This window comes from Schistocerca nitens, chromosome 10 (genome assembly GCF_023898315.1).
Source record: "Schistocerca nitens isolate TAMUIC-IGC-003100 chromosome 10, iqSchNite1.1, whole genome shotgun sequence".
In the NCBI taxonomy this organism is placed as follows: Eukaryota; Metazoa; Arthropoda; class Insecta; order Orthoptera; family Acrididae; genus Schistocerca; species Schistocerca nitens.
Genome location: NC_064623.1, coordinates 143,597,525 through 143,619,178, shown reverse-complemented (window position 1 = coordinate 143,619,178; position 21,654 = coordinate 143,597,525). Strand labels below are relative to the sequence as shown.

Genomic DNA, 21,654 nt, shown 5'->3' with positions numbered 1-21,654 from the left:
ATAGGGAAAAACATTCAATCAGCACACTGAAGACAATATTTTTAAGAAATTTCTGGGAAGGTGAACTAATGAACAAGTTCCAAGTGCTGCACTTGTTATTTTCATCGGCCCTCACGGCTAGAGTTTTTCGCTGTATCAGTACATGCCACAGATTTGTTAAAGCTATTTCAATGCTAATTTATAAATTTTTGATCAGACAAGAAGAAAAATATTCTTATCTTTTGGAAATACAAAAAAACATTTAACACATACGTTCACTCTTACTACCCACTTTTGCACGAGGAGCTTAGAATAATTTTTGGAGTTAATTAGGTTAATGCAGCGGACAAACAATTCAACTTTTGCATAGTCCGTAGAAGAGATGATATTTCTGTACCAAAACCAAAACCTTGCCTTTTGTGGGCAATGCTCTTGCAGACCGAGCTCAAGCCCAACTTATTACCTACTCTCAACCACTTTCTGAAGTATGTAGAATCTCTCTCTTCCACATCTTGGCTGGCCGAAGTGGCCGTGCGGTTAAAGGCGCTGCAGTCTGGAACCGCAGGACCGCTACGGTCGCAGGTTCAAATCCTGCCTCGGGCATGGATGTTTGTGATGTCTTTAGGTTAGTTAGGTTTAACTAGTTCTAAGTTCTTGGGGACTAATGACCTCAGAAGTTGAGTCCCATAGTGCTCAGAGCCATTTGAACCATTTTTCCACGTCTTGACGGATTAGCACTTCTGCAAGAAGAATATCGTGGAGGATCATACCTATATACCTGCCCCCCGTTCAGCTGCAGGTGAGGTATTTGTCCTCTGTTTTTTTTTTTGTACATTCTTTCTATTCTGGAACTATCAGTATTTCAATGGGAACAGACTTTCGAATCCACAGCGCTTGTCCAATTTGTTTGCCACAAGCTTTCCTTCTCCGTTCGTGCTGCATGTTAATACATACACAAACTACATATTTAACTAATTTTTGGAGTCTCACTGAGTACGAGTGTGACAAAAAAGGGCTAACTTTTGTGCCAAAGACATTCATTCATAAAATGACACAGCGGCAAAAACAACAACAAAAAGGCAAATAGTCCTCAAGCTACAACTAACTATAGAAACAAATAGGTTTCTACTTAACAAGTGGCAGGAGAGAGAGGTAAAAGTCAGATAGCAACAGACTGGTAAGACAGAAGGATCTGTACTTTGAAAAAACTGTGGTTATATTATTACCCAAATGAACCTGTCTCCATTGCACCATTAATATACAGAAATTTTTCTATCTGTGTTCTTAGGTGAACTGGGGCTTGATGATCGTGACATCCAATTGGACGAAAGTCTGCACTGGAACCAAAGAGTTGGTGTCTGTGTATGTTCAGCCGTCAGGAGAAGAATTTTCAGTTGTGGAAAAGGAGTTCACCAGGGCTGCATTCTTTCCTTACTAATTTTCAATGACTATTCTGAAAAGATTTTCCAAGATGCTCTAGACGGAAAGTACCAAGAATGGTGATTGACTGTGTTATCATGAGATACAGCTGATAACACTATCAGGCAACAACCTTAGAAGACCTCCAAGAACTACTAGGCAGTGTACCTGAAGAGAGCAACAGCAGAACAAAATGAGTAGTTGTCAACAGAGAATGTGGTGAAATTCAGGGCGCTCTTTCACTCAATAATGAAAAGATCGGAAGGGTTTCATCATGTAAATATTTTGGATGCGAAGTCAATGATAACTGGGACTCCTATCAAGAAATTCGCTGCAGAATCAAACGGGCCAGAAGTTCTTTCCAGAAAAGAAAGAAATTTGACTAGCCACGACAAACAGACGACTCCTTGCACTCTATTACTTTGATGCTATGTGTTCAGCATCCTACTCTACAAAGAAGAGTCATGGACACTTACCACCATATTAGGTAAGAACTGGAAGGCATTTGAAATGTGGGCATATTGAAGGATATTGAGGATACTGTGGACAGATCAAGTCACAACAGTAGCAGTTCTAGGGCACATGAACAGAGATTTTGAAATTTTCAATACCAAAAGAAGGAAACACTAATACTTTTGCCACATAAGGCACAACAACAAATAATACAGCCTGTTTCAAATAATACTTGAAGCAAAGATTGATAGTAGATGCAGTCCAGGAAGAAGAAGACTATTCTGGCTAAAGAACTTGAGACTTTGGTTTGGACTTGGCACAGAATTGCTGTTCAGAAAAACCACAGACAAACAACATGGAGGACGAGGCACTTTAAGAAAGACTAGGAAGAACTTTTAAGACATTTTCTACAACTGAAATTTTTCGTTAGGTTTAAGCACAATACATAAATATAATGTTAGTTTACTGTCAGGGATGACAGGTAAGTGTTGTTTTAGTTGCTTTGGTAGGTCTTGGACTCTGGGGGAACTGCAGTGCATTCATTTTGTTGTGTCATTATCAGTTTTATTCCCCCTTTAACAGGACCAAAATAAATACACCACAGGTTGCCCAGTTTACTTCAGGTTCATGTCTCAAGATTTTGGAAGACAATCTTCAATTACTCATTCCATTAACGAGCTCACCCCATTTTGGTCGACTTGATCTACAGATGTACGATTGGTTCCCAAATTGGTCCAATCAGTCACTTCAATCATTCTGAGAAATATTATTTTCCACAGCCTGAACTCTGTTCTTTTATTTATGATCCACGACTGACTCACAATAAACTGAACAACCATGGCGTGTTAAAATTTCAATTTATTTATTTCCATGTTACACTTTAAGGAATCAACTACTGCCTCTCAAGTATACATATGTGCACGATTTTGTCTGTTTCCTCCTCAACATTCTTATACCATTGAAATTTAATTTCATAGTCTAAAGAGTTAAACTGTTAACTTGTCATAATGCTTCTTTATTAAGAATAATATTTCCTCTTATAAGATAATTTCCCACAAAAGCCACAGTTTTAGATTTCTGCTATTGATATCTTTGTCTTATATTGTTTACATATTATGTCCACAGGCATATTTCTTCTCGATCACCAACATAATTTTATTCATCATCATATGACACATTTAGAAAAAATCCCGTCACCAGATCTATGACATAAAATATAGAGATATAAGACATGTCAACTACAGCAGCAGAAGACCGCTACATTGTGAAATAGGCAAGAAGAGACCCATGTCTAACAGCAGTGCAAGTGCAAGAGCACAATAAGAGATCCATGTTAAACAGGAGGTGAAATTGCCACACATTTAACAGGACTACAAGGCTCACAAACCAAATTGGCACAGCAACTGCACGGGGACGGTCCCTTTCCCCAGCAATTGGTATGTCGTGTTCTGTCGATACCCACACATCGGCAGTACCGTGTGTGATCGTGCCACGAACATAGGGAACTGGACCAATTACGAGTGGGGTCGCATGTCCTTTTTGGATGAGAGCAGCTTCAGTTTGAGTAGTGATTCCGGATGCACACTGATGGGGTGAAAGGTGGTAACACGTAATGCAACCAGGAACATTGTCGAACCTAATCATTTTTATGCTCCAGGTCTTATGGTGTGGGCAGGCATAATGTTGCATGGGTGTGCTGACTTCCAAATCTTTGAACACGTTACTTTCGCCAATCAATGTTACTGTGATACTGCAATCCTTCCCCATGAGTGTCTTTTTGGGATGCATTCGGCCCCATTTCATTTTTACGGATGAACTTGAGCGACCACATCAAATAGGACAGGTGGAGCAGCTCTTGGAACGAGAGGCTTTTCAGTGAATGGACTAACCTGCTCACTCCCCAGCCCCTCGTCTTCCCATTCATTGGGAACACAGATTGCAGCATGTCCACAGGCACCAGCAACCACCTAGCAGTTGATAACCATGCTGATGTAGGAGTGAAATGCCCAAACACAAGAACTCATTACCAATCTTGTGGCCAGCATGGAAGCACGGTGCAGAGCATGCATTGCCTCCATGATGATTACACACCCTATTAAGAACCATTTCCCAGCTTTTGTAATGACCAGGGAACGATCATAAAGCTGAGCGACTTCAATATAATTATTGTCTTCGAATAAAAGTGTCATTCCTGCTCATTTCACTGCATGCTTCTTTCAGTTACCTTCTGTGGCACACTGCAGCAGTCCTTTCTACGTATTGTCCAAGTTTCATCAAGCTACGTTACTTGACAGTAGCACATTTTGCGACATGTTACTTTCATGTTTAAGCTTTGCAAATCCTTTTGTATCTATTTGCAAGCTATTGTCAAGTGCTATAGCTATGACAGGAGTATGTCTACATGTTACCAGTGCCTTGGTACTTATATCGGACTTGAGAACGGCCTCTTCGGCCGAAATTTGTTAATTATTTAAAGCGTATTAAATAAAATTGCTTGCAAATCAAATAGACAAACCAGGTCTCCAAATTTATTTCACTTTATATTCGGCACTATCACTATGAAGTGCAATTTTCATAATGTCACAGCCTTGGCTGTGTATTGTTTTTGTTGAATACTTGACTGGCATCCCATTGGTGTTTTCAAGTGTAATTGCAATCCAGCAGAGGATATCTAACTTGCTATTAGGCAACAAATGTCAATGGTTCCTTTCATTCTTAATGAATGTCCCTGCCTCTTCCTTCCATCTACTTTTTTATTAAAGCTTTATTTTTATTGATTTTCTTATAACTATGATCTCATTCTGTACTATTTTTATTTAGTACAAAATTTTATACTTTGCTTTTTTCCATGTGCTCCACTTTCTTATATTCAAATCCCAGAAATGTTGAGCACTGCAGCTACAGACTTGGTGGTAGAGATACAAACCCTTTTGTTAGCAATTATTTTTCTTGTACATAGAATTTAAATCACATATTTAATTTTTATAAATGTTTGGCATGTAGCAATTATGCCTGATGTCATAGGACCTAACTTACGCACGTAGTTTTTAATAAGTATTTGCCACAATATCATCTTACGTCAGAGGCGTTACCTTCACTAATGCAACCTACTTGTGAAACTGTTTTCTTTGTGAAGCTTCCAACTTATGTCTGCTACATCACTATTTCAATTTACTCTTTTTAATATGTCGTCTTATATTTCAGCTAAAGATCTGACGGTTGGTTTTTCACAAAATGTGTCACATGACTATAAATAAAATTAATTTGGTGGCCAAGAAGAGTTTTACCATTCGGAGAAGATTCTGCCTATAGAAGTTTTCCAATTGTGTCAATCGGACAAAGATAAAGGCAACACAGAGAGGGGCTAAACAAACTATGTACTTTTTCTTTACTACGAACGGCATCCTTGAAGCAGACAGTGCAATTTTGCAGGCTGCTGGGCACGCTGTGCCTTCCTAAGCATAGAGATGATGATGATGATGATGATTGTGGGGCACTGAACTGCACGATCATAAGTGCCCATACAAAGTCCCAGTTTTTTCACAGTCCGATTTTTACACAGTCTGATCGAGCCACTGTGATGGTGACAACACACCCATTCCCCAAGCAGGTAGAGAACTACCTCTCTAAACCCATCCATGCAGCTATTTATTCTGTACTTCCTTTCCCATTTTTTGGCTCTCTCTTTTTAGACAGATCAGCCTGTGTCTATGTTCAACTCCTCTTATTAACTCATCATCATACTTGTACAGCCTAAACGCCACCTTAAATATACTGTTACATAATTTAATTGAAACAGCCCCACCACTCTGAACCAAATTATTCCTTGGGACACTTTTACTCCTTCCTGCACTAACTGCTGCGCGAATACTCCTCGTTGGCTAGTTCACAGAAACTTGAATTCCCCTTCACATTACACCACTTTTATCAAATGACTAGCATCTCCATTATCATACACAGTTGTATCGTAATGAAACTTCTTCAGAATGACCATCCACCACCCTCCTCAGCCTTACAACATGTCTTCTGTAAAATTCAGTTATTTGCTTGTGTTTACATAAAGAACTCTCAGTTTGCAAGGCAAAATAAGCTATTACCTTAGGATTCAAGACATACCTTACACCATTCTGGGTTATCTGTTACTGTTTATGATCTCAGGATGTATGTTTACTTCTGCAACAGTACTATCCCATGTGACATCAGCTGCCTAGATTTTGGAATTATTCTTTTAACTGGAGAATGGCATGAAACAGTCAACTGTAGTTCCTTATACTTCACTATGTGATATTGTTGATGGCTGTGTAGTGACAAGGACAATGGCAAAATCTAAAACAATTACAATTCAAACATATAAAGTAAGAGTTTCCAATGATAGTCAAACATACAACACACCATATAACACAGTTATCAATGGAATTTTGAAGTAAGTAACTATATGCAGTAGTCCAAGTTTGTCAGTTTTGATGGAAAAATAAAAATGAATATGGCTTAATGCGCCAGTCCAAAATGGCATTTATTTCATGTTGTCAAAACACAGTGTTCACGCACACACATGGAAAACTCAACACACAAAATAAAAAACTAAACTAAGAAACCATATGAAGATAATGGCAAACCTCATATATAACACTGCAATAGGCTTTACATTATGCACACAAAGGTATCCAGTGCAGAAGACTGCAAAAATTTAGAACTGAAATACGTTTCTGAGAGCTATGCTTTGACTGTACACTAAAATTGTGAACTGTTATTTATAATTATCTTCAATATTAATCCATCTTTTCCTCTCTCTCTCTCTCTCTCTCTCTCTCTCTCTCTCTCTCTCTCCCCCCCTCCCCCTCCCACTGTGTGTGTGTGTGTGTGTGTGTGTGTGTGTGTGTGTGTGTGTCAGAAGTATTGGCTTGGGTGTGATTTCCTGTCATGTACCAAATACGAATATGTGAAAACTAATTTGTGTAACTTATTCAGTAAGAATGAAGACTTAATATGCTCATCCACACGAGGTAAGAAACACCTGACAATAGATACCAAACAGTGGTCATATACAAATATCAGAAGTGAAGGCAGTTACAGAATGACTTTATAATCATTCATCAATTCACACAATGTGTTCCATAATTCACATAATGAAAACCAGCCTTCAGGGGTGTAAAACATTAGAAGTAGTTCTATCACTTTGGAAACAATCTATCCACATATTAGATGAAAGAGACTATGAACATAAGAATGCATGCATCAGGCAATGTGACAACATAAAACAAAAATGTTTTCACCATCAAATCCAGGTGATAGAAATGTTTCTCAGTTAACTTGTACTAACGAGGAAGTCATTCAGCTCACCATTGTCAAAAGACATACAAATTAAAATAACTACTAGTACTGTCACTACTGAAACATCAAAACTAAAATTAAAACTGAAATATTTTGTTCACTTTGAAAATTACAGCACACAGCAATCAAATTACTTGATGTCACAGATTGTGGAAGGAAACTGTGGTTCTCAGCAAGACACACTGCCTCTCCCTCCCCCCACTCCCTCAATCTTCTAATTGAAGTAACTTGAAAACCGTACACACACACACACACACACACACACACACACACACACACACACACACACACACACAGCGAGAGACGGACAGAGACAGAGAAAGAGAATACAAACACTTATCTGATCAGAAGTACCTGGACACTGCTATGTAACGTAGAGTTGGCCTGGCCACTAGATGTCACAAGAGGTGGACCCGCTAGTATAAAAAGAGGTGAAGAGTACTGTGTTGCCCGTAGATAAACATTAAAAGCAGAATGGGTCAGTTGGGAGAGCTCCTAGACTTCGTTTATCGACAAGTCACTGGATATTACTTGAGCAATACATCCATGAAGGACATTTGAATCCTCCTCAAACAGCCCCAGTCAGAGTAGGTGATGTGGTTCTGAAATAGAAAGGCAAAAGAACCACCACAGCTACACTAGGACCAGATCTCTCACATTTCTCTCTAACAATCTTGATGTCGACGGGATGTGAAGTTTGTTGACCACTGTGGAGGATGGTCGTAAAAAGAAAACTCTCACAAAGTCACTCTCGAGTTTCTACGTGCTACAAGCTGCCCTGTAACACAATGACTGTGTGTCAGGATTTAGAAAGAAAGGTCATGCAGCTGCTCATAAGCCACAAATTTCTGCAGGTGGTGCAGGGACACTGTACATAGGACGACTGAAAGCAAGTAGTTTGGATTGATGAACTGCACTATCCTCTGTGCATTCTGATAGAAGTGTGCGTGATTGGCAAAGACCTCTGTCACCACGCCTAGTGGTGACAATGAAGTACAGAAGAGATGGTGTTACAGTAGTGACGCTCTTTTCACACTTACGGTGTTGTCCCGTTACTTCACTTAAGAATATTCTAAATGCGGAAAGATACGAGCACATTTTACAGCACCATATTCTGCATACAGTAGAGGAACAGCTAAGAGGTGACAGTAACATACCTCAAATGGGCTGATTTGCCCAGAGTCCTGAACCCAATGGAACTCCTTTGGGATAAGTCAGGAAGTCAACTTTGCTCCAGACACGAATGTCCAACATCACTAACTACTCTGGTCTCAGATTGTGACAAAAAAGTGTCTGTCATTTCTCCAGAGAGTTCAGACACCTCGTGTAAAGTGTCCTCAGCTGAGTTCAAGTTGACAAAGGCAAAGGGCCGACACGCTGCTATAACAGATGTCTGGATACTTTTGATCAGATGGTGTAGATGCAATATTACATCTTTACTGTCACAGTTTCAGTATGTCGAGCACGATTTTGTCAAAATATGTAGTTCACTACGGAATTTCACTGTAAATAAACAAAACTTCTACAAAATTACTCTAGAAAGCTTAACAATAACTGCCTATCCACATCTCTAAAGCTTTTGGTAAGAAAATCAATCTATAAAAAAGCATACAACGCAAAAACAAATAGGTGCCATCAAGAGTAACTGTCAATGATGCTGCAAAATTGCGGCTCGCAAATACTACTAAAAGCCTCTGCCAATTCACTCCGGTAAATCATTCTACGTATTACACAGCAACAAATAATGTGATGAGTAAGGCATCCAGTTGCAGCCGAGAAATAAAGCTGCGGACTAGTGTACAGTGGAAACTGGTCAATAGGACGCAACACTCCACACCTCATGTTACAGTGGATCATCATCACAAAACTCAGTGCACGCTTCTGCAATACCAAACACAACCCACACATGTGGCAGTATCTTTCTTGAAGAGGATGGAATAGCAGGGTGTACCACACTGGACACTTCCATTTACATTTCTCTCAAACTGTCAACAGATTTTTTCTCAGCGAAAGCAATAAATACATCCCTCCTATCCTACCGAAAACTTTACAGTTTATGACGTCCCCATGCTAGAAAACTGAGACTGCACTTAGCGTACTCATGTAAATCAGATGCACTGGCAGTAAAACGTGGGGAATATATATCAACAAAATCCCATGTCCTTTTATAAGGAGATTCCATCTTACAAAACAATCAACTGCTTGCATAACACACACATCACATTTATTGTCTGCAGGATATATTATTTGGGAGACTCGGTGGGGAGGATGAGGGAGGGCCAAACAAGTAGGGTTCGCAACAAATAAGAATCTTTTTTGTCAGGATAATACTGATCGTGATAGTCAAATTGCAAAAAATTGTGTTCATGCTTTACAGTTTTTTCACTTTGGAGTTGCAAATGTACTGCACCAAATGTTCTAACACTGCTCAAGCATCAATTAGCCAGCAGCCAAGCATTTACTACATTTTCTTTCCATACAGGAGTAGGAAAAACACACAATTAATTATGAACTGATATGGAGTGAGATAGAAAATAACCAGTCATTTCCTGCACTTCTTCACAACATATGATTACAATGATGCTGAAGGACAGTTAACTGACTGTACATTCTCACCGAAAATGACAATTACTGATGTCTGATGTTGATATCTGGTACTTCAGAACTAAGAATAGAACTATTCTCCATCTCCCATCCTTCCTCCTCCCTTTCAGTTTTTTAAACAGAAAAAATGTCTGTATCAACTCCACCAACCTCATCATTAATAATTCAATGACAAAAACAAAATAAAATATATTAAAAAAATGAGAAAGAAAAACCAAGAAACAAAAAGTAACTAGAAACAACAAAGAAAACTGCCATTCTTTTTGTATCAGAAATCATATTGTACTACTGACAGGTGCAATGAAGAACTCTTATTATTGCTAATAGGTCTGAATATCAGAAATTATCACGAGTACCGGAAAGTTTATCATCACAGTATTTATGTGGATACAGGCCCAACATTCAACCATACTCTACATAATGCAAAAAATATAAACTTCACATCAGTACCTGATAAATGCTCAACACTTTTCAGAGGTCGGAATGACATCAATAACTAAATGATACACCACACCCCTGTGTTGACATTTGTGGTTCAGATGTCGAGAACCATTGTTCTCTTACTTTACAAGTATTCAGAAATTGTGAGCATTATAAGTTTTACTGTTAGTGGTATTAGATCTTTTAGATTTTTTTTCTGGGTGTGCGTGCGTGCGCGCGCTTGGTTTGCTTTTTTGAGATCCTTTATAATAGTGTCAAAATGATCCATAAAAATTTCTGTAACTGAATAACTTCCTGTTTATGATGATGATGATGGATGATTATTATTATTATTATTATTATTATTCTAAACTGGTAACAACAATGAAGATTTTTCATTGCAACAGGTGGTGGTGCAAAATGACTTTTGTTAACTATCTTCAAGCTGTATGGTTCTAGCTACAAAAATATAAAAATAATAAATTTATTATGGAATTCACTAAATTAAGAAATATTTACTACCTTTTACTGCTTTCGAATTATGTCTACTATTAAAAATATGATAAAGTTATATCAGTAGTAGTAATGGAGGATATGAGACAGTTTGTGGTTTAATTGAAATGCAAGATGAAAAAGTTTAGAAATTTGCTGCTCCAACTTCCCTCAACTAATTGTTTGGCAGTTTATACTGATAAATTTCTGTAAAGTAGTCACACAGTTTTCATTAAATGTTGCTACTGCTGAGGTATGGAGTGTGTCAAAGCTTTTCACATTTAGTTTGGAGATAAGAGAAATGTGTTTTTGCTCAAGAGTTGAAGGACTCATATTTAAGTCAGAAATCTAACATGTTTGGACCTCGTTATTACTGGAGACACCTCTCAGGATGGCATTTTCACCCAGTTGTTAAGAAGACATTGTACCCAATGAGTTTTGTTAGGTTTGGTTTCACTGTCACTTAGAAATTTTCAGAAGACCTATTTCCACTAAACTGTATATTTGCATTTATTTGAACAAATATTGGTCAGTTTAAGCTACAAAGGCATTTTGTAGAGAAGATTTGCAAGGATTATGTCATATGATATACAAACAACAACCAGGGGATCTAACTTTACAATACAACACGTTTAGATTTCCTGGTTTTTTGGATGTTCCATATGTGTTGAATTGTACACTTGAAAATGGCTTCGAAGCTTAAACAAAAACAAATATACTGTCTTAGCAGAAATAGTGTCATCTTTCAAAATTTTAAGTAATTCAAATCATTGAAATGTAACTAACGGAGTCAATGCAGATGAAATCAATGAAGTGCAATGTGTGAAATGACATCAGTGAAACCCTTTCACCAATACAGAACCTATAACATGATAAATGTGTTGTGACAAACGAAAATTTGTGTCAGACCATGACTCACACCCAGATTTTCTGCCTTAACCATTGGGGGATCTGAGTACCTCTATAAAACTCTAACTTCATTGCCACTGATTTTATTACTTTCGAGGTTCACTGACAATATTTCATGTCATAGCACTTTCACTGTTTTTTGCATAATTTAAAGACTATACTCCGTTCATCGTAAGAATAAACCTCATGTAAACATTACACTATGTATTATTCTGCATTTCTGGAACCTTATTGGATTTAGTTTCATGTGGAGCAGAAGCCAATCTGTCTCGAGTACTGTCAAGTACGATAATGAGGATACATCTTATGCTGTGTGTTACACGTAGATTGACTCAGCGATAATATGGGGTAACAGCTTTACCAGCACAGTTAACTTTGAGAGCACTGGCCAGCCACGTGGTCCAACTAACCTGCAGTGATGTGAACAGTAAAGACGTAAAAAGAGATGAGCAAAAACTAATATAGCCTCAAATGTCATTTAATTTTCGAACAGAAAGAAATAATGGTAAAACTCAGGTGCTGCACTTCTTAGGTGATCTGATCTGAGCTATCGTAGTACAGTAAATAATACGAGAGTGATGAAAATTTCTGACTTTAACAAGGGTAACTTTTTCACATGAGCTATGTATGGTGTAAAAGTGCACTGCTGGTATTTCACCATGTAGTTAAATATTGAAGCCGCCGAAGGTATTATAGTCATTCGCCTGGTAATCTCAGAATTTATTCCAAATTGGACTCTGAAGAAAGCAGTACATTTCAGTACTGCTACACTGATAACGATGCAATCAACAAAAGAATCCCAAGGCATCAATAAGTTCACACTTATCACTCTGGCTCGTGAGAGACCACATCTATCCTATAAAACAGAGGGCATATTCAAACAAAGAGTATTTTATTTTTCATTTTTCTCCAAACAATTGTGTAAAGTTTTCTTGACTTCAAAATCTTTAACGATCTTTTATAACATATTGAATGCTAAGAATGTGTATTTGCAATGGAAACCAGAATTCTGCATGTGCTATGTAATTAGAAATGAGAAAACGTGGATTTTTCTTAAAAAAAAAAAAAAAAATGATGGTGAAGTATGAGTTAATTACCACATATTGATGAATTTCATATTTAAATGACTCGGGTATTAAAAAAAAAAGTTATTGAGTTTCGAACCACTGCTCACTGGTCTGCGCAATCATTGACCGACAACACCACCGATTATGCCCAGTTTGCAATTGTAGCTGTGGCTGTTTTATTTATTATAGTGTATTCCACAACGAATTTCAAAGCTCGTTTTGTGTTGTGTTGTGAGAAATGTTAAGAACAAGTTGTTTCTAGCCATTAATGGGTGTTCCGCGCACATGTTCCACTATGAAGCAGAAAGTAGTGTCATCCATTTTCGCGGTACATATGAACAGTGAGACAATCTGAGCACAAATAGCGAGTGCAGAGACTGAGTGTACACGATTACTTAAATAAAAATTACACGATTAAGAAAAATATTTATGGCTGTTAATACATTAGAATGTCGAAGTTTCATTTACAGTGACAAAGTAATAAATATCTAATACATAAGTTGCACATACTTCCAAAAGCGGAAGAACACCAGTACACCAGAGCTACAGCTGCTAACCAATCATCATGTTTGTGTTTTTTTACATGAGGTTTATTCTTACTACGAATGGAGTATAGTGACATGGAAGCTAGCAAAAGCTGTTGTAATGTGAATTACAGGTGGAAACATCAGTGACAATTAAGGTTTGAGTCAGCCCTGAAGGTGCACTTAGATGGTTAGAGAGAATGTTAGTGTAAAGCAAACAATTCATGTTTGTTGTTGACCGACACATTTTCATTTGTAACTACAAAAACTGAGATATTGCTGTGCAGTACGAGTAATGTAACAGGTATAGCTGTTAATTCCATCAACATAAAATATCTGAACAAGATTCACAGTTAAGAAACTTTATGCTCTCTTCAACTTTTTAAAATGGAGTTTTTGTCCATGGGTACAGAAACGAAACAGCCCGTACCCTGGCACATTTTAGTCATAATGGGTTCTAATTATTGGTTAGCATCATTCTGAAACAGGTGGGACCGTTTCATCCTCTTTCAACCAGTAAATAACTTTGGGAAACCTATTTCCTAGGTTTCTCACTTAACACTGATACCCTAAGGATGACAATTTGATTGTAGTAAATGCTTATAATTGTGACAGCGTATGTGGCATTTAATCTGTACACTTTTACCACAAAAGTATTTTTTTGAAGCTGGATGCTGGATACTAAAAACCACAGAAGCAAGATAACCTGCAGAGATGGTCCAGTGAGTACTTCCAATGCTCAGCAGTGGTACACCTTTGTTAACAAAGCAAGACAGCACCACACGCCAAAGTGCAGATAATCAAATTGAGGGATGGAAAAAATTACACTTTGCAAACTTCCCTTACTTACTCTAATTTTCTGATGTTCTGTAGAACATTTTGGTAAAGACATTCGCTCCAGCAAGCACTGCAACCCGCAATATGATACTTCCATTTCAGTACACAAAAATACAAAGCAATTTAAACAAGTCAAATGCACATTACTAATTAATATCGGAGAAGATATTTTGTCACCAAACAACAAGGAAAAATACAAGAACACACAGATGATTTACATGTGCATTACAATATAACTCTTTAAATGGATCCAGGCATTAACTCGCCATCCTTAATTACTTACAATCCAGGTACATGTCATGATTATTCTGAAGTATGTACATTAAAAAACTGTCTTTTGGCTTTGGTGAGAGCAGACCTATTTTCAGAACAAATTATAGAATTTAGTTCCACCTCTTCAGTAAGATACTAATTATTCTTAAGCCACTTTCCATCCCCAAAGCAAGCCTGGCCACAAAGTAATTACGATTTCAATAAAATAATAACCCACTGATGTTTTAGCTTTTCTTGCAAGTTTTCTAAAGACGTTACATTACCCTGAAAAATTATGCAGGAGTTTATCAGTCCTACACATTTCTGTTGGTTTCTGTCTATGCCAAATTATTTCTTATTATTATTTTAAAATTTTTCCTTGCCTATTTGTACAATGATGTAACCAAATAGTATTAGATGATTTTATTCTTGGATCATGTGGCTACTTCTAAAACAAATTACACAGAAATTACATTTATTAAAGTAGTCGGATAAGGTAAATTTGATTATGATCACTATCTGTTTAAAACTAAAATTAATTTTTTGCTTTGTGAAAATACAAAAGTGTCACAGAAATAATAAAAATACAACAAAGATCAACTTACTATAACACAAGAAACAACACAACAATTCCAAGATGAAATAACATAACTACAGCAAAATCAGAAAACTGGAGAAACTGGAAAAGATCTGGAACCATGGATCAAACTGAACAACTTAAACAACGAAGATAAGAAATCAATGATAACACTGAGAGTCAGAAGATCACTTGAAATTTACTGAAACTAAAGAAACTTTTGCAATAAGTAATTCTAGAGATTTTTGCCAGATATTCTGAAATAAACTGAAAGGTTGTATGCAAAATATTCTCATGAACTGTTACAGTGCCCAAGAATACAGCCATAAATTAGAATTCTTAGATTTTAGCAATGTGAGTTATGACAGATTGCTTCTCACCACTAAGAGGAACTGCTGAGCAGCAGATAGACCCATTTAAAAGTGGATTGTTAGATTTTTTCTTTTAGCTTTCACACAAAGAAGGCCCCCCACCCCCCCCCCACACACACACATATATATATATATATATACATACTGGAGTGGTAACAATGACTGCTGATGTGGGTAGTGGTGGGAGATGGATGGGGTGAGGAAGAGGAGGGGATAGTGGAGTACGAGGTGGTGTCTCGTTGAAGCCTTCACACACCGAAATCGGGTCTCCTGCACCTTACTGTCCACAACGATTTGACCGGTACTGTCATGTCCAGAAATGAGAAATGTCCTTTGCAATATCCTCCAACAATGGTGTTTCACAATTCATCCAGCCTACACAGTATCACTGTCTGTCCTTATTTCCACCCCTGCTTCCGACCCCTTACACTACAACTTATCCTCCAACTATCACCTAGTCCAGTCCTGTAAAAGGCATTTCCCACCCCATCAAAGGTAGGGTCACCTCAGAAAGCAGCCACTTGACCTACGAACTAAGCTGCAAACACTGTGCTGAATTCTATGTGGATGTGCCCATTAACGAGCTGTCCCTCTCCACGAATGGCCACTACCAAACTGCGGCCGATAATAAACTGGATGACACAACTGCTGAGTGTGCCACACGGCACTGTGTGTTTGACTTCAGTGACTACTTCACAGCTCATACTACCTAAATTCTATGCAACTGTTTGACAATTCATACAGTGAACAGTTTTTCAAAATACAGGTGTCAAAAATATGAAAACAAAACTGAATGAAATGTCCCATGTTCCGCTGCAGCTGTATTTGTTTAGGTCACGTATAAAACCATACTACCAGTTTCACAACTTTGAAGTTCCATCTTCTGATGCGAATATAAGTGGTATGTCATAGGCTACAGAATGCCACAGAGTAACAATTGGTGCAACTAGGTTACACTTTTGGCCTCCCCTCCCCCTCGCAATCATCAAAGACGAATATCACGTTTGCGTTAAGTCACGTCTGCAGTGACATCACCATCTCAGTACCCAGACGGCAGCCACAGCATATGTTTCAACAACACACAGGGCGCACTTAGCTTATTTTGTCAGCTGCTGTGTTGGTGGCAATAGACATAAGCGTGCCAGCTTTTGTCACTACAGGGCCCAGTAGTTGCCCGAATAACACCTACGAAGGGGCACTTTGTTGCTCGATACAGGCCGACAAGAGCATATTTTAACAGGAAAGTGTACAGTTCGAGATTTGACACAGATGTGACATTCGTCACCGACTATGATCTTTTTATCAACTGATGCTTGTTTTTTATTGTTTCGAGGGGGGGCTAAAAACTTAACCCAGCCTTGCCAATTGTTACTCTGTGGCACTCTGTAACCTATGACATAGCATTTATATTTGCACCAGAAGATGGAACTTTAAAGTTGTGAAACCGGTTATATGGGTTTATAAGTGACCTGAAAAAATGCACCTACAGCAGACCATTGGACATTTCCTTCAGTTTCATTTTAATAGTTGTAACATCTGTATTTTAAAAACTGTTCACTGTATAAATTGTCATAAAATCATGTATAACTATTTTAGCTGTGGCTGCACCAGTTTTAAAATTATCCGCATTTGTATTCTTTCCAGATTGTCCATTGTTTATTTCCTAGATTTTTGTGAGGATCAAGGGAATATACCATCAACCATGAAAGAAATCAGACAAGCAATTAAAACTCTGAAAAATAACAAGGCCAGTATGGAAAACTCCATAACAGCTGGAATTCTGAAATCATCACAAAGATTATAAAACATCTGCAACTTATTTACAGAAGATTTTGGAAGAATAGAATGTCATCTTAATACATCCTCTTCACAAGAAAGGTGATAGAAAGAGACATCAATAACCACAGAGGAATCTCTCTCTCACTGGCTGGCTACAAAGTATCTTTTTAAAATTACACTGGGAAGAAAAAAAAAGGATTTTGTATTTGAACTGAACCGGGAACTCCAATCTGTGAAATGCATACAGTCTTTAAAGTGTAGTTCATGAGGAAAATCTTTAAGAGCTTTAAAATAAATAAACCTTTAACACTAAATGATGGCTTATCTCTAGTCCTTTTCAACTGTGTATTATAAGAAATAGTACAGATCTGGAATGAAAATGCGATTGATTATTGAATGTACTTAACAAAACTGGTGTGAGTGAAACAGTGAACTGCCTGGCATTTGCCGATGATTTTGCTATACTTTCTTAAAATCCAGCAGATGAAGAAATTGCGCACTCAATGATGACTTTTCCAAATCACTCTGCCAGGACACTGCTGTACCATCTAGACCGTATGGCCTGCCAAATACCCACAAAGAATGCACGTGACTAATAGTGAGCAACATTACGGCACGGACATATCCCCTGGCTAAGCATGTGGCTTATCTGGTGGGCTCTCGCATCTGCAAGTGAACACACATACACACACACACGTACCAAACTTGGCTGATGGAGCTAAGGCTGCAGGAGTCCCAACATTATGGACAACTTTGATGTCATCCAACTTCTCATTTGAAGACTTCATAAAATTAATCAACGAGTTCAGCCTTAAGCCAACACAGCTTTTTTTACACACATTCTGACATCGACCTATTTTTTTTCAACAGAAAATACTACGAGCAGAGTGATGGCATAGCCATGGACAGGCTCCTTTTGTCAGTTGTAGCAAATTTGTTCACAGTGTTCAAGAACAGAGCATTGCAAATTGCTTAGCTAGACTGGTCTGTGTCTTTGCATATGTCGACACTTTTGTCATCTGGCCACATCGCCTAGAAAAACTATAGAAATTCTTAGAATATTTGGATTCTTTCCACGAAAACATTCAGTTTTCCACGGCAAACTTCCTTTTCTTGACGTTCTAGCTCAGCACAGGCTCAACAGCTAATTTGCTCACTATGTACACTGTAAGCCAAAGCATACAGATTTATACCTCATGCCTCTAGCTGCTGTCATTCCTTGTAGAACAACAGCGTGCACTGGGCACACTTAAGTCTGATGGCAAAGATGTGGCATATGGAATCCATCTTCCACAAGAATGGAAACCTAACCAACAGATTCGGATGGCCCAGTGAAGCAAGACCTCAAAGAATGAGGTAGAGGACAAAAACAAGGCAGAAGACAATGAGAAGACCTCTTTCACACCATTTGTTGCCAACATATCTTCAAAAAATGGGAAGACTAATGCAAAATCATCACACAAAGCCAATTTTCCACTTGTCAGTCAAAATATGAACTTTATTAGGGACAGTGAAATATGACATGAGTAAAAAAAGTGATTTACTATGTTCCATGTGTATGCAGAAGAACGTATACTGGACAAACAATCCACAGAACTGAAGACTGATATACAGAATATGAGTGCCAGACCTGCTTACTGTAGCCCCGTAAGTCTACAATAGCAGAACACTGCAATGAAAATGCTACCACTGATAAATTTTGGGACTGCATTGGCGAAGAAGCAACTGAAATATGTCTGACAATTTGACTGACAGAGACTGAGGCTTCCATCTGAACAAGGCATTTGAGCCAATACTAAGCCCCATCACAACAAAATGTGACATCCAGACATGATGTGTGACAGGGACAATGGACAGGAGGAAACAGACATCCCACCACCACCACCACCACCACAGCATAGGGCTGACGAGGTCCGAACTCTGGACCAGCAAGTATAAATACTGCCAGCACGCAGCAGGAACTTTGGCTCAACCTGTCAATGTTGGAACAATTGTTAGCTGAAATATTGTGGATTTTCAACAACTGGATCTGGCAGTACACCTGAGAGCCTTGGAAGCATGGTAGATATTCTCTGTTCATTATTTTAGGACTATGGCTCTGTGCCTTGTGAAGGTACATAATAAATTTTTATGTTCATATGCATTTACAAATAAGAGGTATACAGACCTTGTTAAAATTAAGTGGGATCTCTTGCAGATTCAAACCTACACAAAATGACACGACACAACACGACACGACATCAAATACTGGATGAAATTTTAAGGATCAAGTAAGCTAACCGTCAGGCACATCAGTATTACAGTGTACTGCTGAAATATGTTAATTTGGTGAATTGTGAAGGAAGTTCCAGTCTACATTTAGTGTATCGCAATTCCTACTCTTGTTTTGGTGTAGAGACGTTGATACAGACCCCAAAATGAAGATAATTTTTTTTTAAATTAAACATGTGCCTCAAGAGCTATAAAAAATAGCATGCATTTTTAACAAAATAAACCACCTGCACATTTCAGTAAATTATCTTGTCTCTCTGGCCATTAAACTTTTTCCAGTGTGCCCGAGTATTCTCAGTCTACTGCTGTCCTGCACAGGGGAAAGATAAGGTTTATAATTAATTCCACCTTCCAGAAAAACTTATCAGCCTGTTGAGGGCTTCCAATAGTGATCAAATCCAAATTTACCAACAGCCCATATGCTAGACGCTAAACACTACTTAATAAATGAGAATGGGGGTATCTTACAACAATGTAACAAAAAGCTTTTAGCAATTAGTAGGCAACGTTGAGCCACCAAGAACAAAACGAGTACAACAGGGCATGAAAAAAAAAAAAATGCAATTTGAACAAGAGTTGACAGATGCTGACTGGGAAACAACAAATTGAAATATTTCCTGAAACTAGCAAACCTATTCCTCTAAACTGCAATTACCCCTCTTCCATCTCTCAGTTTTCCTACACTGACCATAGTTTTAACATACAAGACTGCTATTTCCCACAAACGAAAAGTAAATGCGGTCCAAAGTTTGGTGTCAGTTTACATATTGTTTATCATCATCATCATCATCATCATCTACGAACACAACATAATCACAAGCCAAGGAAGTAGAAATATTGAACTACACATTAAGAAGCACTGTGCTAACATTTCAGACTGAATTAAGTAAACATAAACTGAACAGCGCAGATGAAATTATTTAAAAGTGACATCTCCAGTAACTGCTGTAATTACAGAGCTCACTTTCTAGGCTTACCTTCTGCCACGGGTGAGACTTTATCTGCGGAAATTTGAACTCTGTGTAGTTAGGGTTCATCTCACGTATCTGTTCACGTGTCGGTGTTCCGAGCACCTTTATGATTTCAACCAACTGGTCGACACCAGAATCACCTGGGAATATGGGCTGCCCCAGGAGCAATTCTGCCAACACGCATCCAGCACTCCATACATCTGCAAAGAATCCACACACACACTTACTGTTTGGATGCTTAGTCAGGCAAACGTACATGACAGCCATTAGGAGGCAAAATATAATTTCTTATACTGCAAAGTTTACATGTAGTTATAAATAATTAATTCTTTTCAAGACTGTATACTTTATCTTACCAAGCATATTATTATCAAAGGGCCTGACACACACTGCACTCACGAGTGGCAGACAGTATCTTACAAGTTAATGAAGATTAGTTTCCCCTTTTAGAATGATATTTGTAAATGTTACTGTTATTTGCCAGCTAAAATTAATTTTGAAGAAGCCACTGTTCCCTCCCATATCTGTGTAGATGAACTGTGAGCCAAATGCTAAATCTACATTTCACATCCAACTGATTGCTTCCTCCTGCGCAATATTTTAATTTCTGTTACATTATTTACTAGTGTAATGAACGATATTACATGAATAACGTGAAGACACCCACTTTCATAACCATGTTTAACATTATAAATAAAAAAAATTTATAACTAAATTTGTATCAAACTCGACATGTGAGAATATAGGACTCTCACTAAAGGTTAAAAAGAAAGTGCACGAAATTGTATCACATGATGAAAGAAATATTTTATACATAATACCTAAATTGAGTTGTTTTAGCCATATAAATGTGTACTTAAAATCAATTCACTGTTATGAATAAAACAATTTTGCACACTGGAATAAAATGATTTTTACAAAACATACCTATTTTGGTGGTGTAGTCAATGGCCCCAAATATGAGCTCCGGAGCACGGTAATAGCGTGAGCAGATGTACGACACATTTGGCTCACCCTTTACCAGATTCTTGGCACTGCCAAAGTCACACAGTTTGAGAACACCTGTCTCTGGGTCCAGCAACAAGTTCTGAGGTTTTATATCCCGATGGCATATGCCTAATGAGTGAATGTACGCCAAGCTTCGAAACAGTTGGTACATGTACAACTGCAACGAGAAAGAAAGAAATACTGAAGTCTTGCATAGAACATTAATTTCAAAAAAAGCAGGACATGACTGACTAGAACAAATGGCGAATGGGATGAGATGGTGAGGTAAACAATGGAAGAGAACTTCATGTAGAAGATCTCAGAAAAGTCAAGAGTGTGGTACAGACATGTAAAGACAATGGGAGTTGACGAGATACTGGGACAAACTCGTGAAATAACACGAGGAAAGAA

At 38.0% G+C, this 21,654-nt stretch overlaps 1 protein-coding gene across 5 annotated transcripts in view; it reads right to left on the bottom strand.

The window, feature by feature from the left end:
* The window catches only part of LOC126210127 (glycogen synthase kinase-3 beta), a 325,023-nt gene that overhangs the window by 32,794 nt on the left and 270,575 nt on the right, over nt 1-21,654 (bottom strand). For all 5 annotated transcript variants that reach the window (XM_049939273.1, XM_049939275.1, XM_049939271.1 and 2 more), the window contains 2 exons: nt 21,184-21,421; nt 20,263-20,456 (listed from right to left, as the gene is read on the bottom strand). In XM_049939273.1, coding sequence (XP_049795230.1) covers nt 20,263-20,456; nt 21,184-21,421 — 432 coding nt within the window. The remainder of the gene's footprint in view (nt 1-20,262; nt 20,457-21,183; nt 21,422-21,654) is intronic.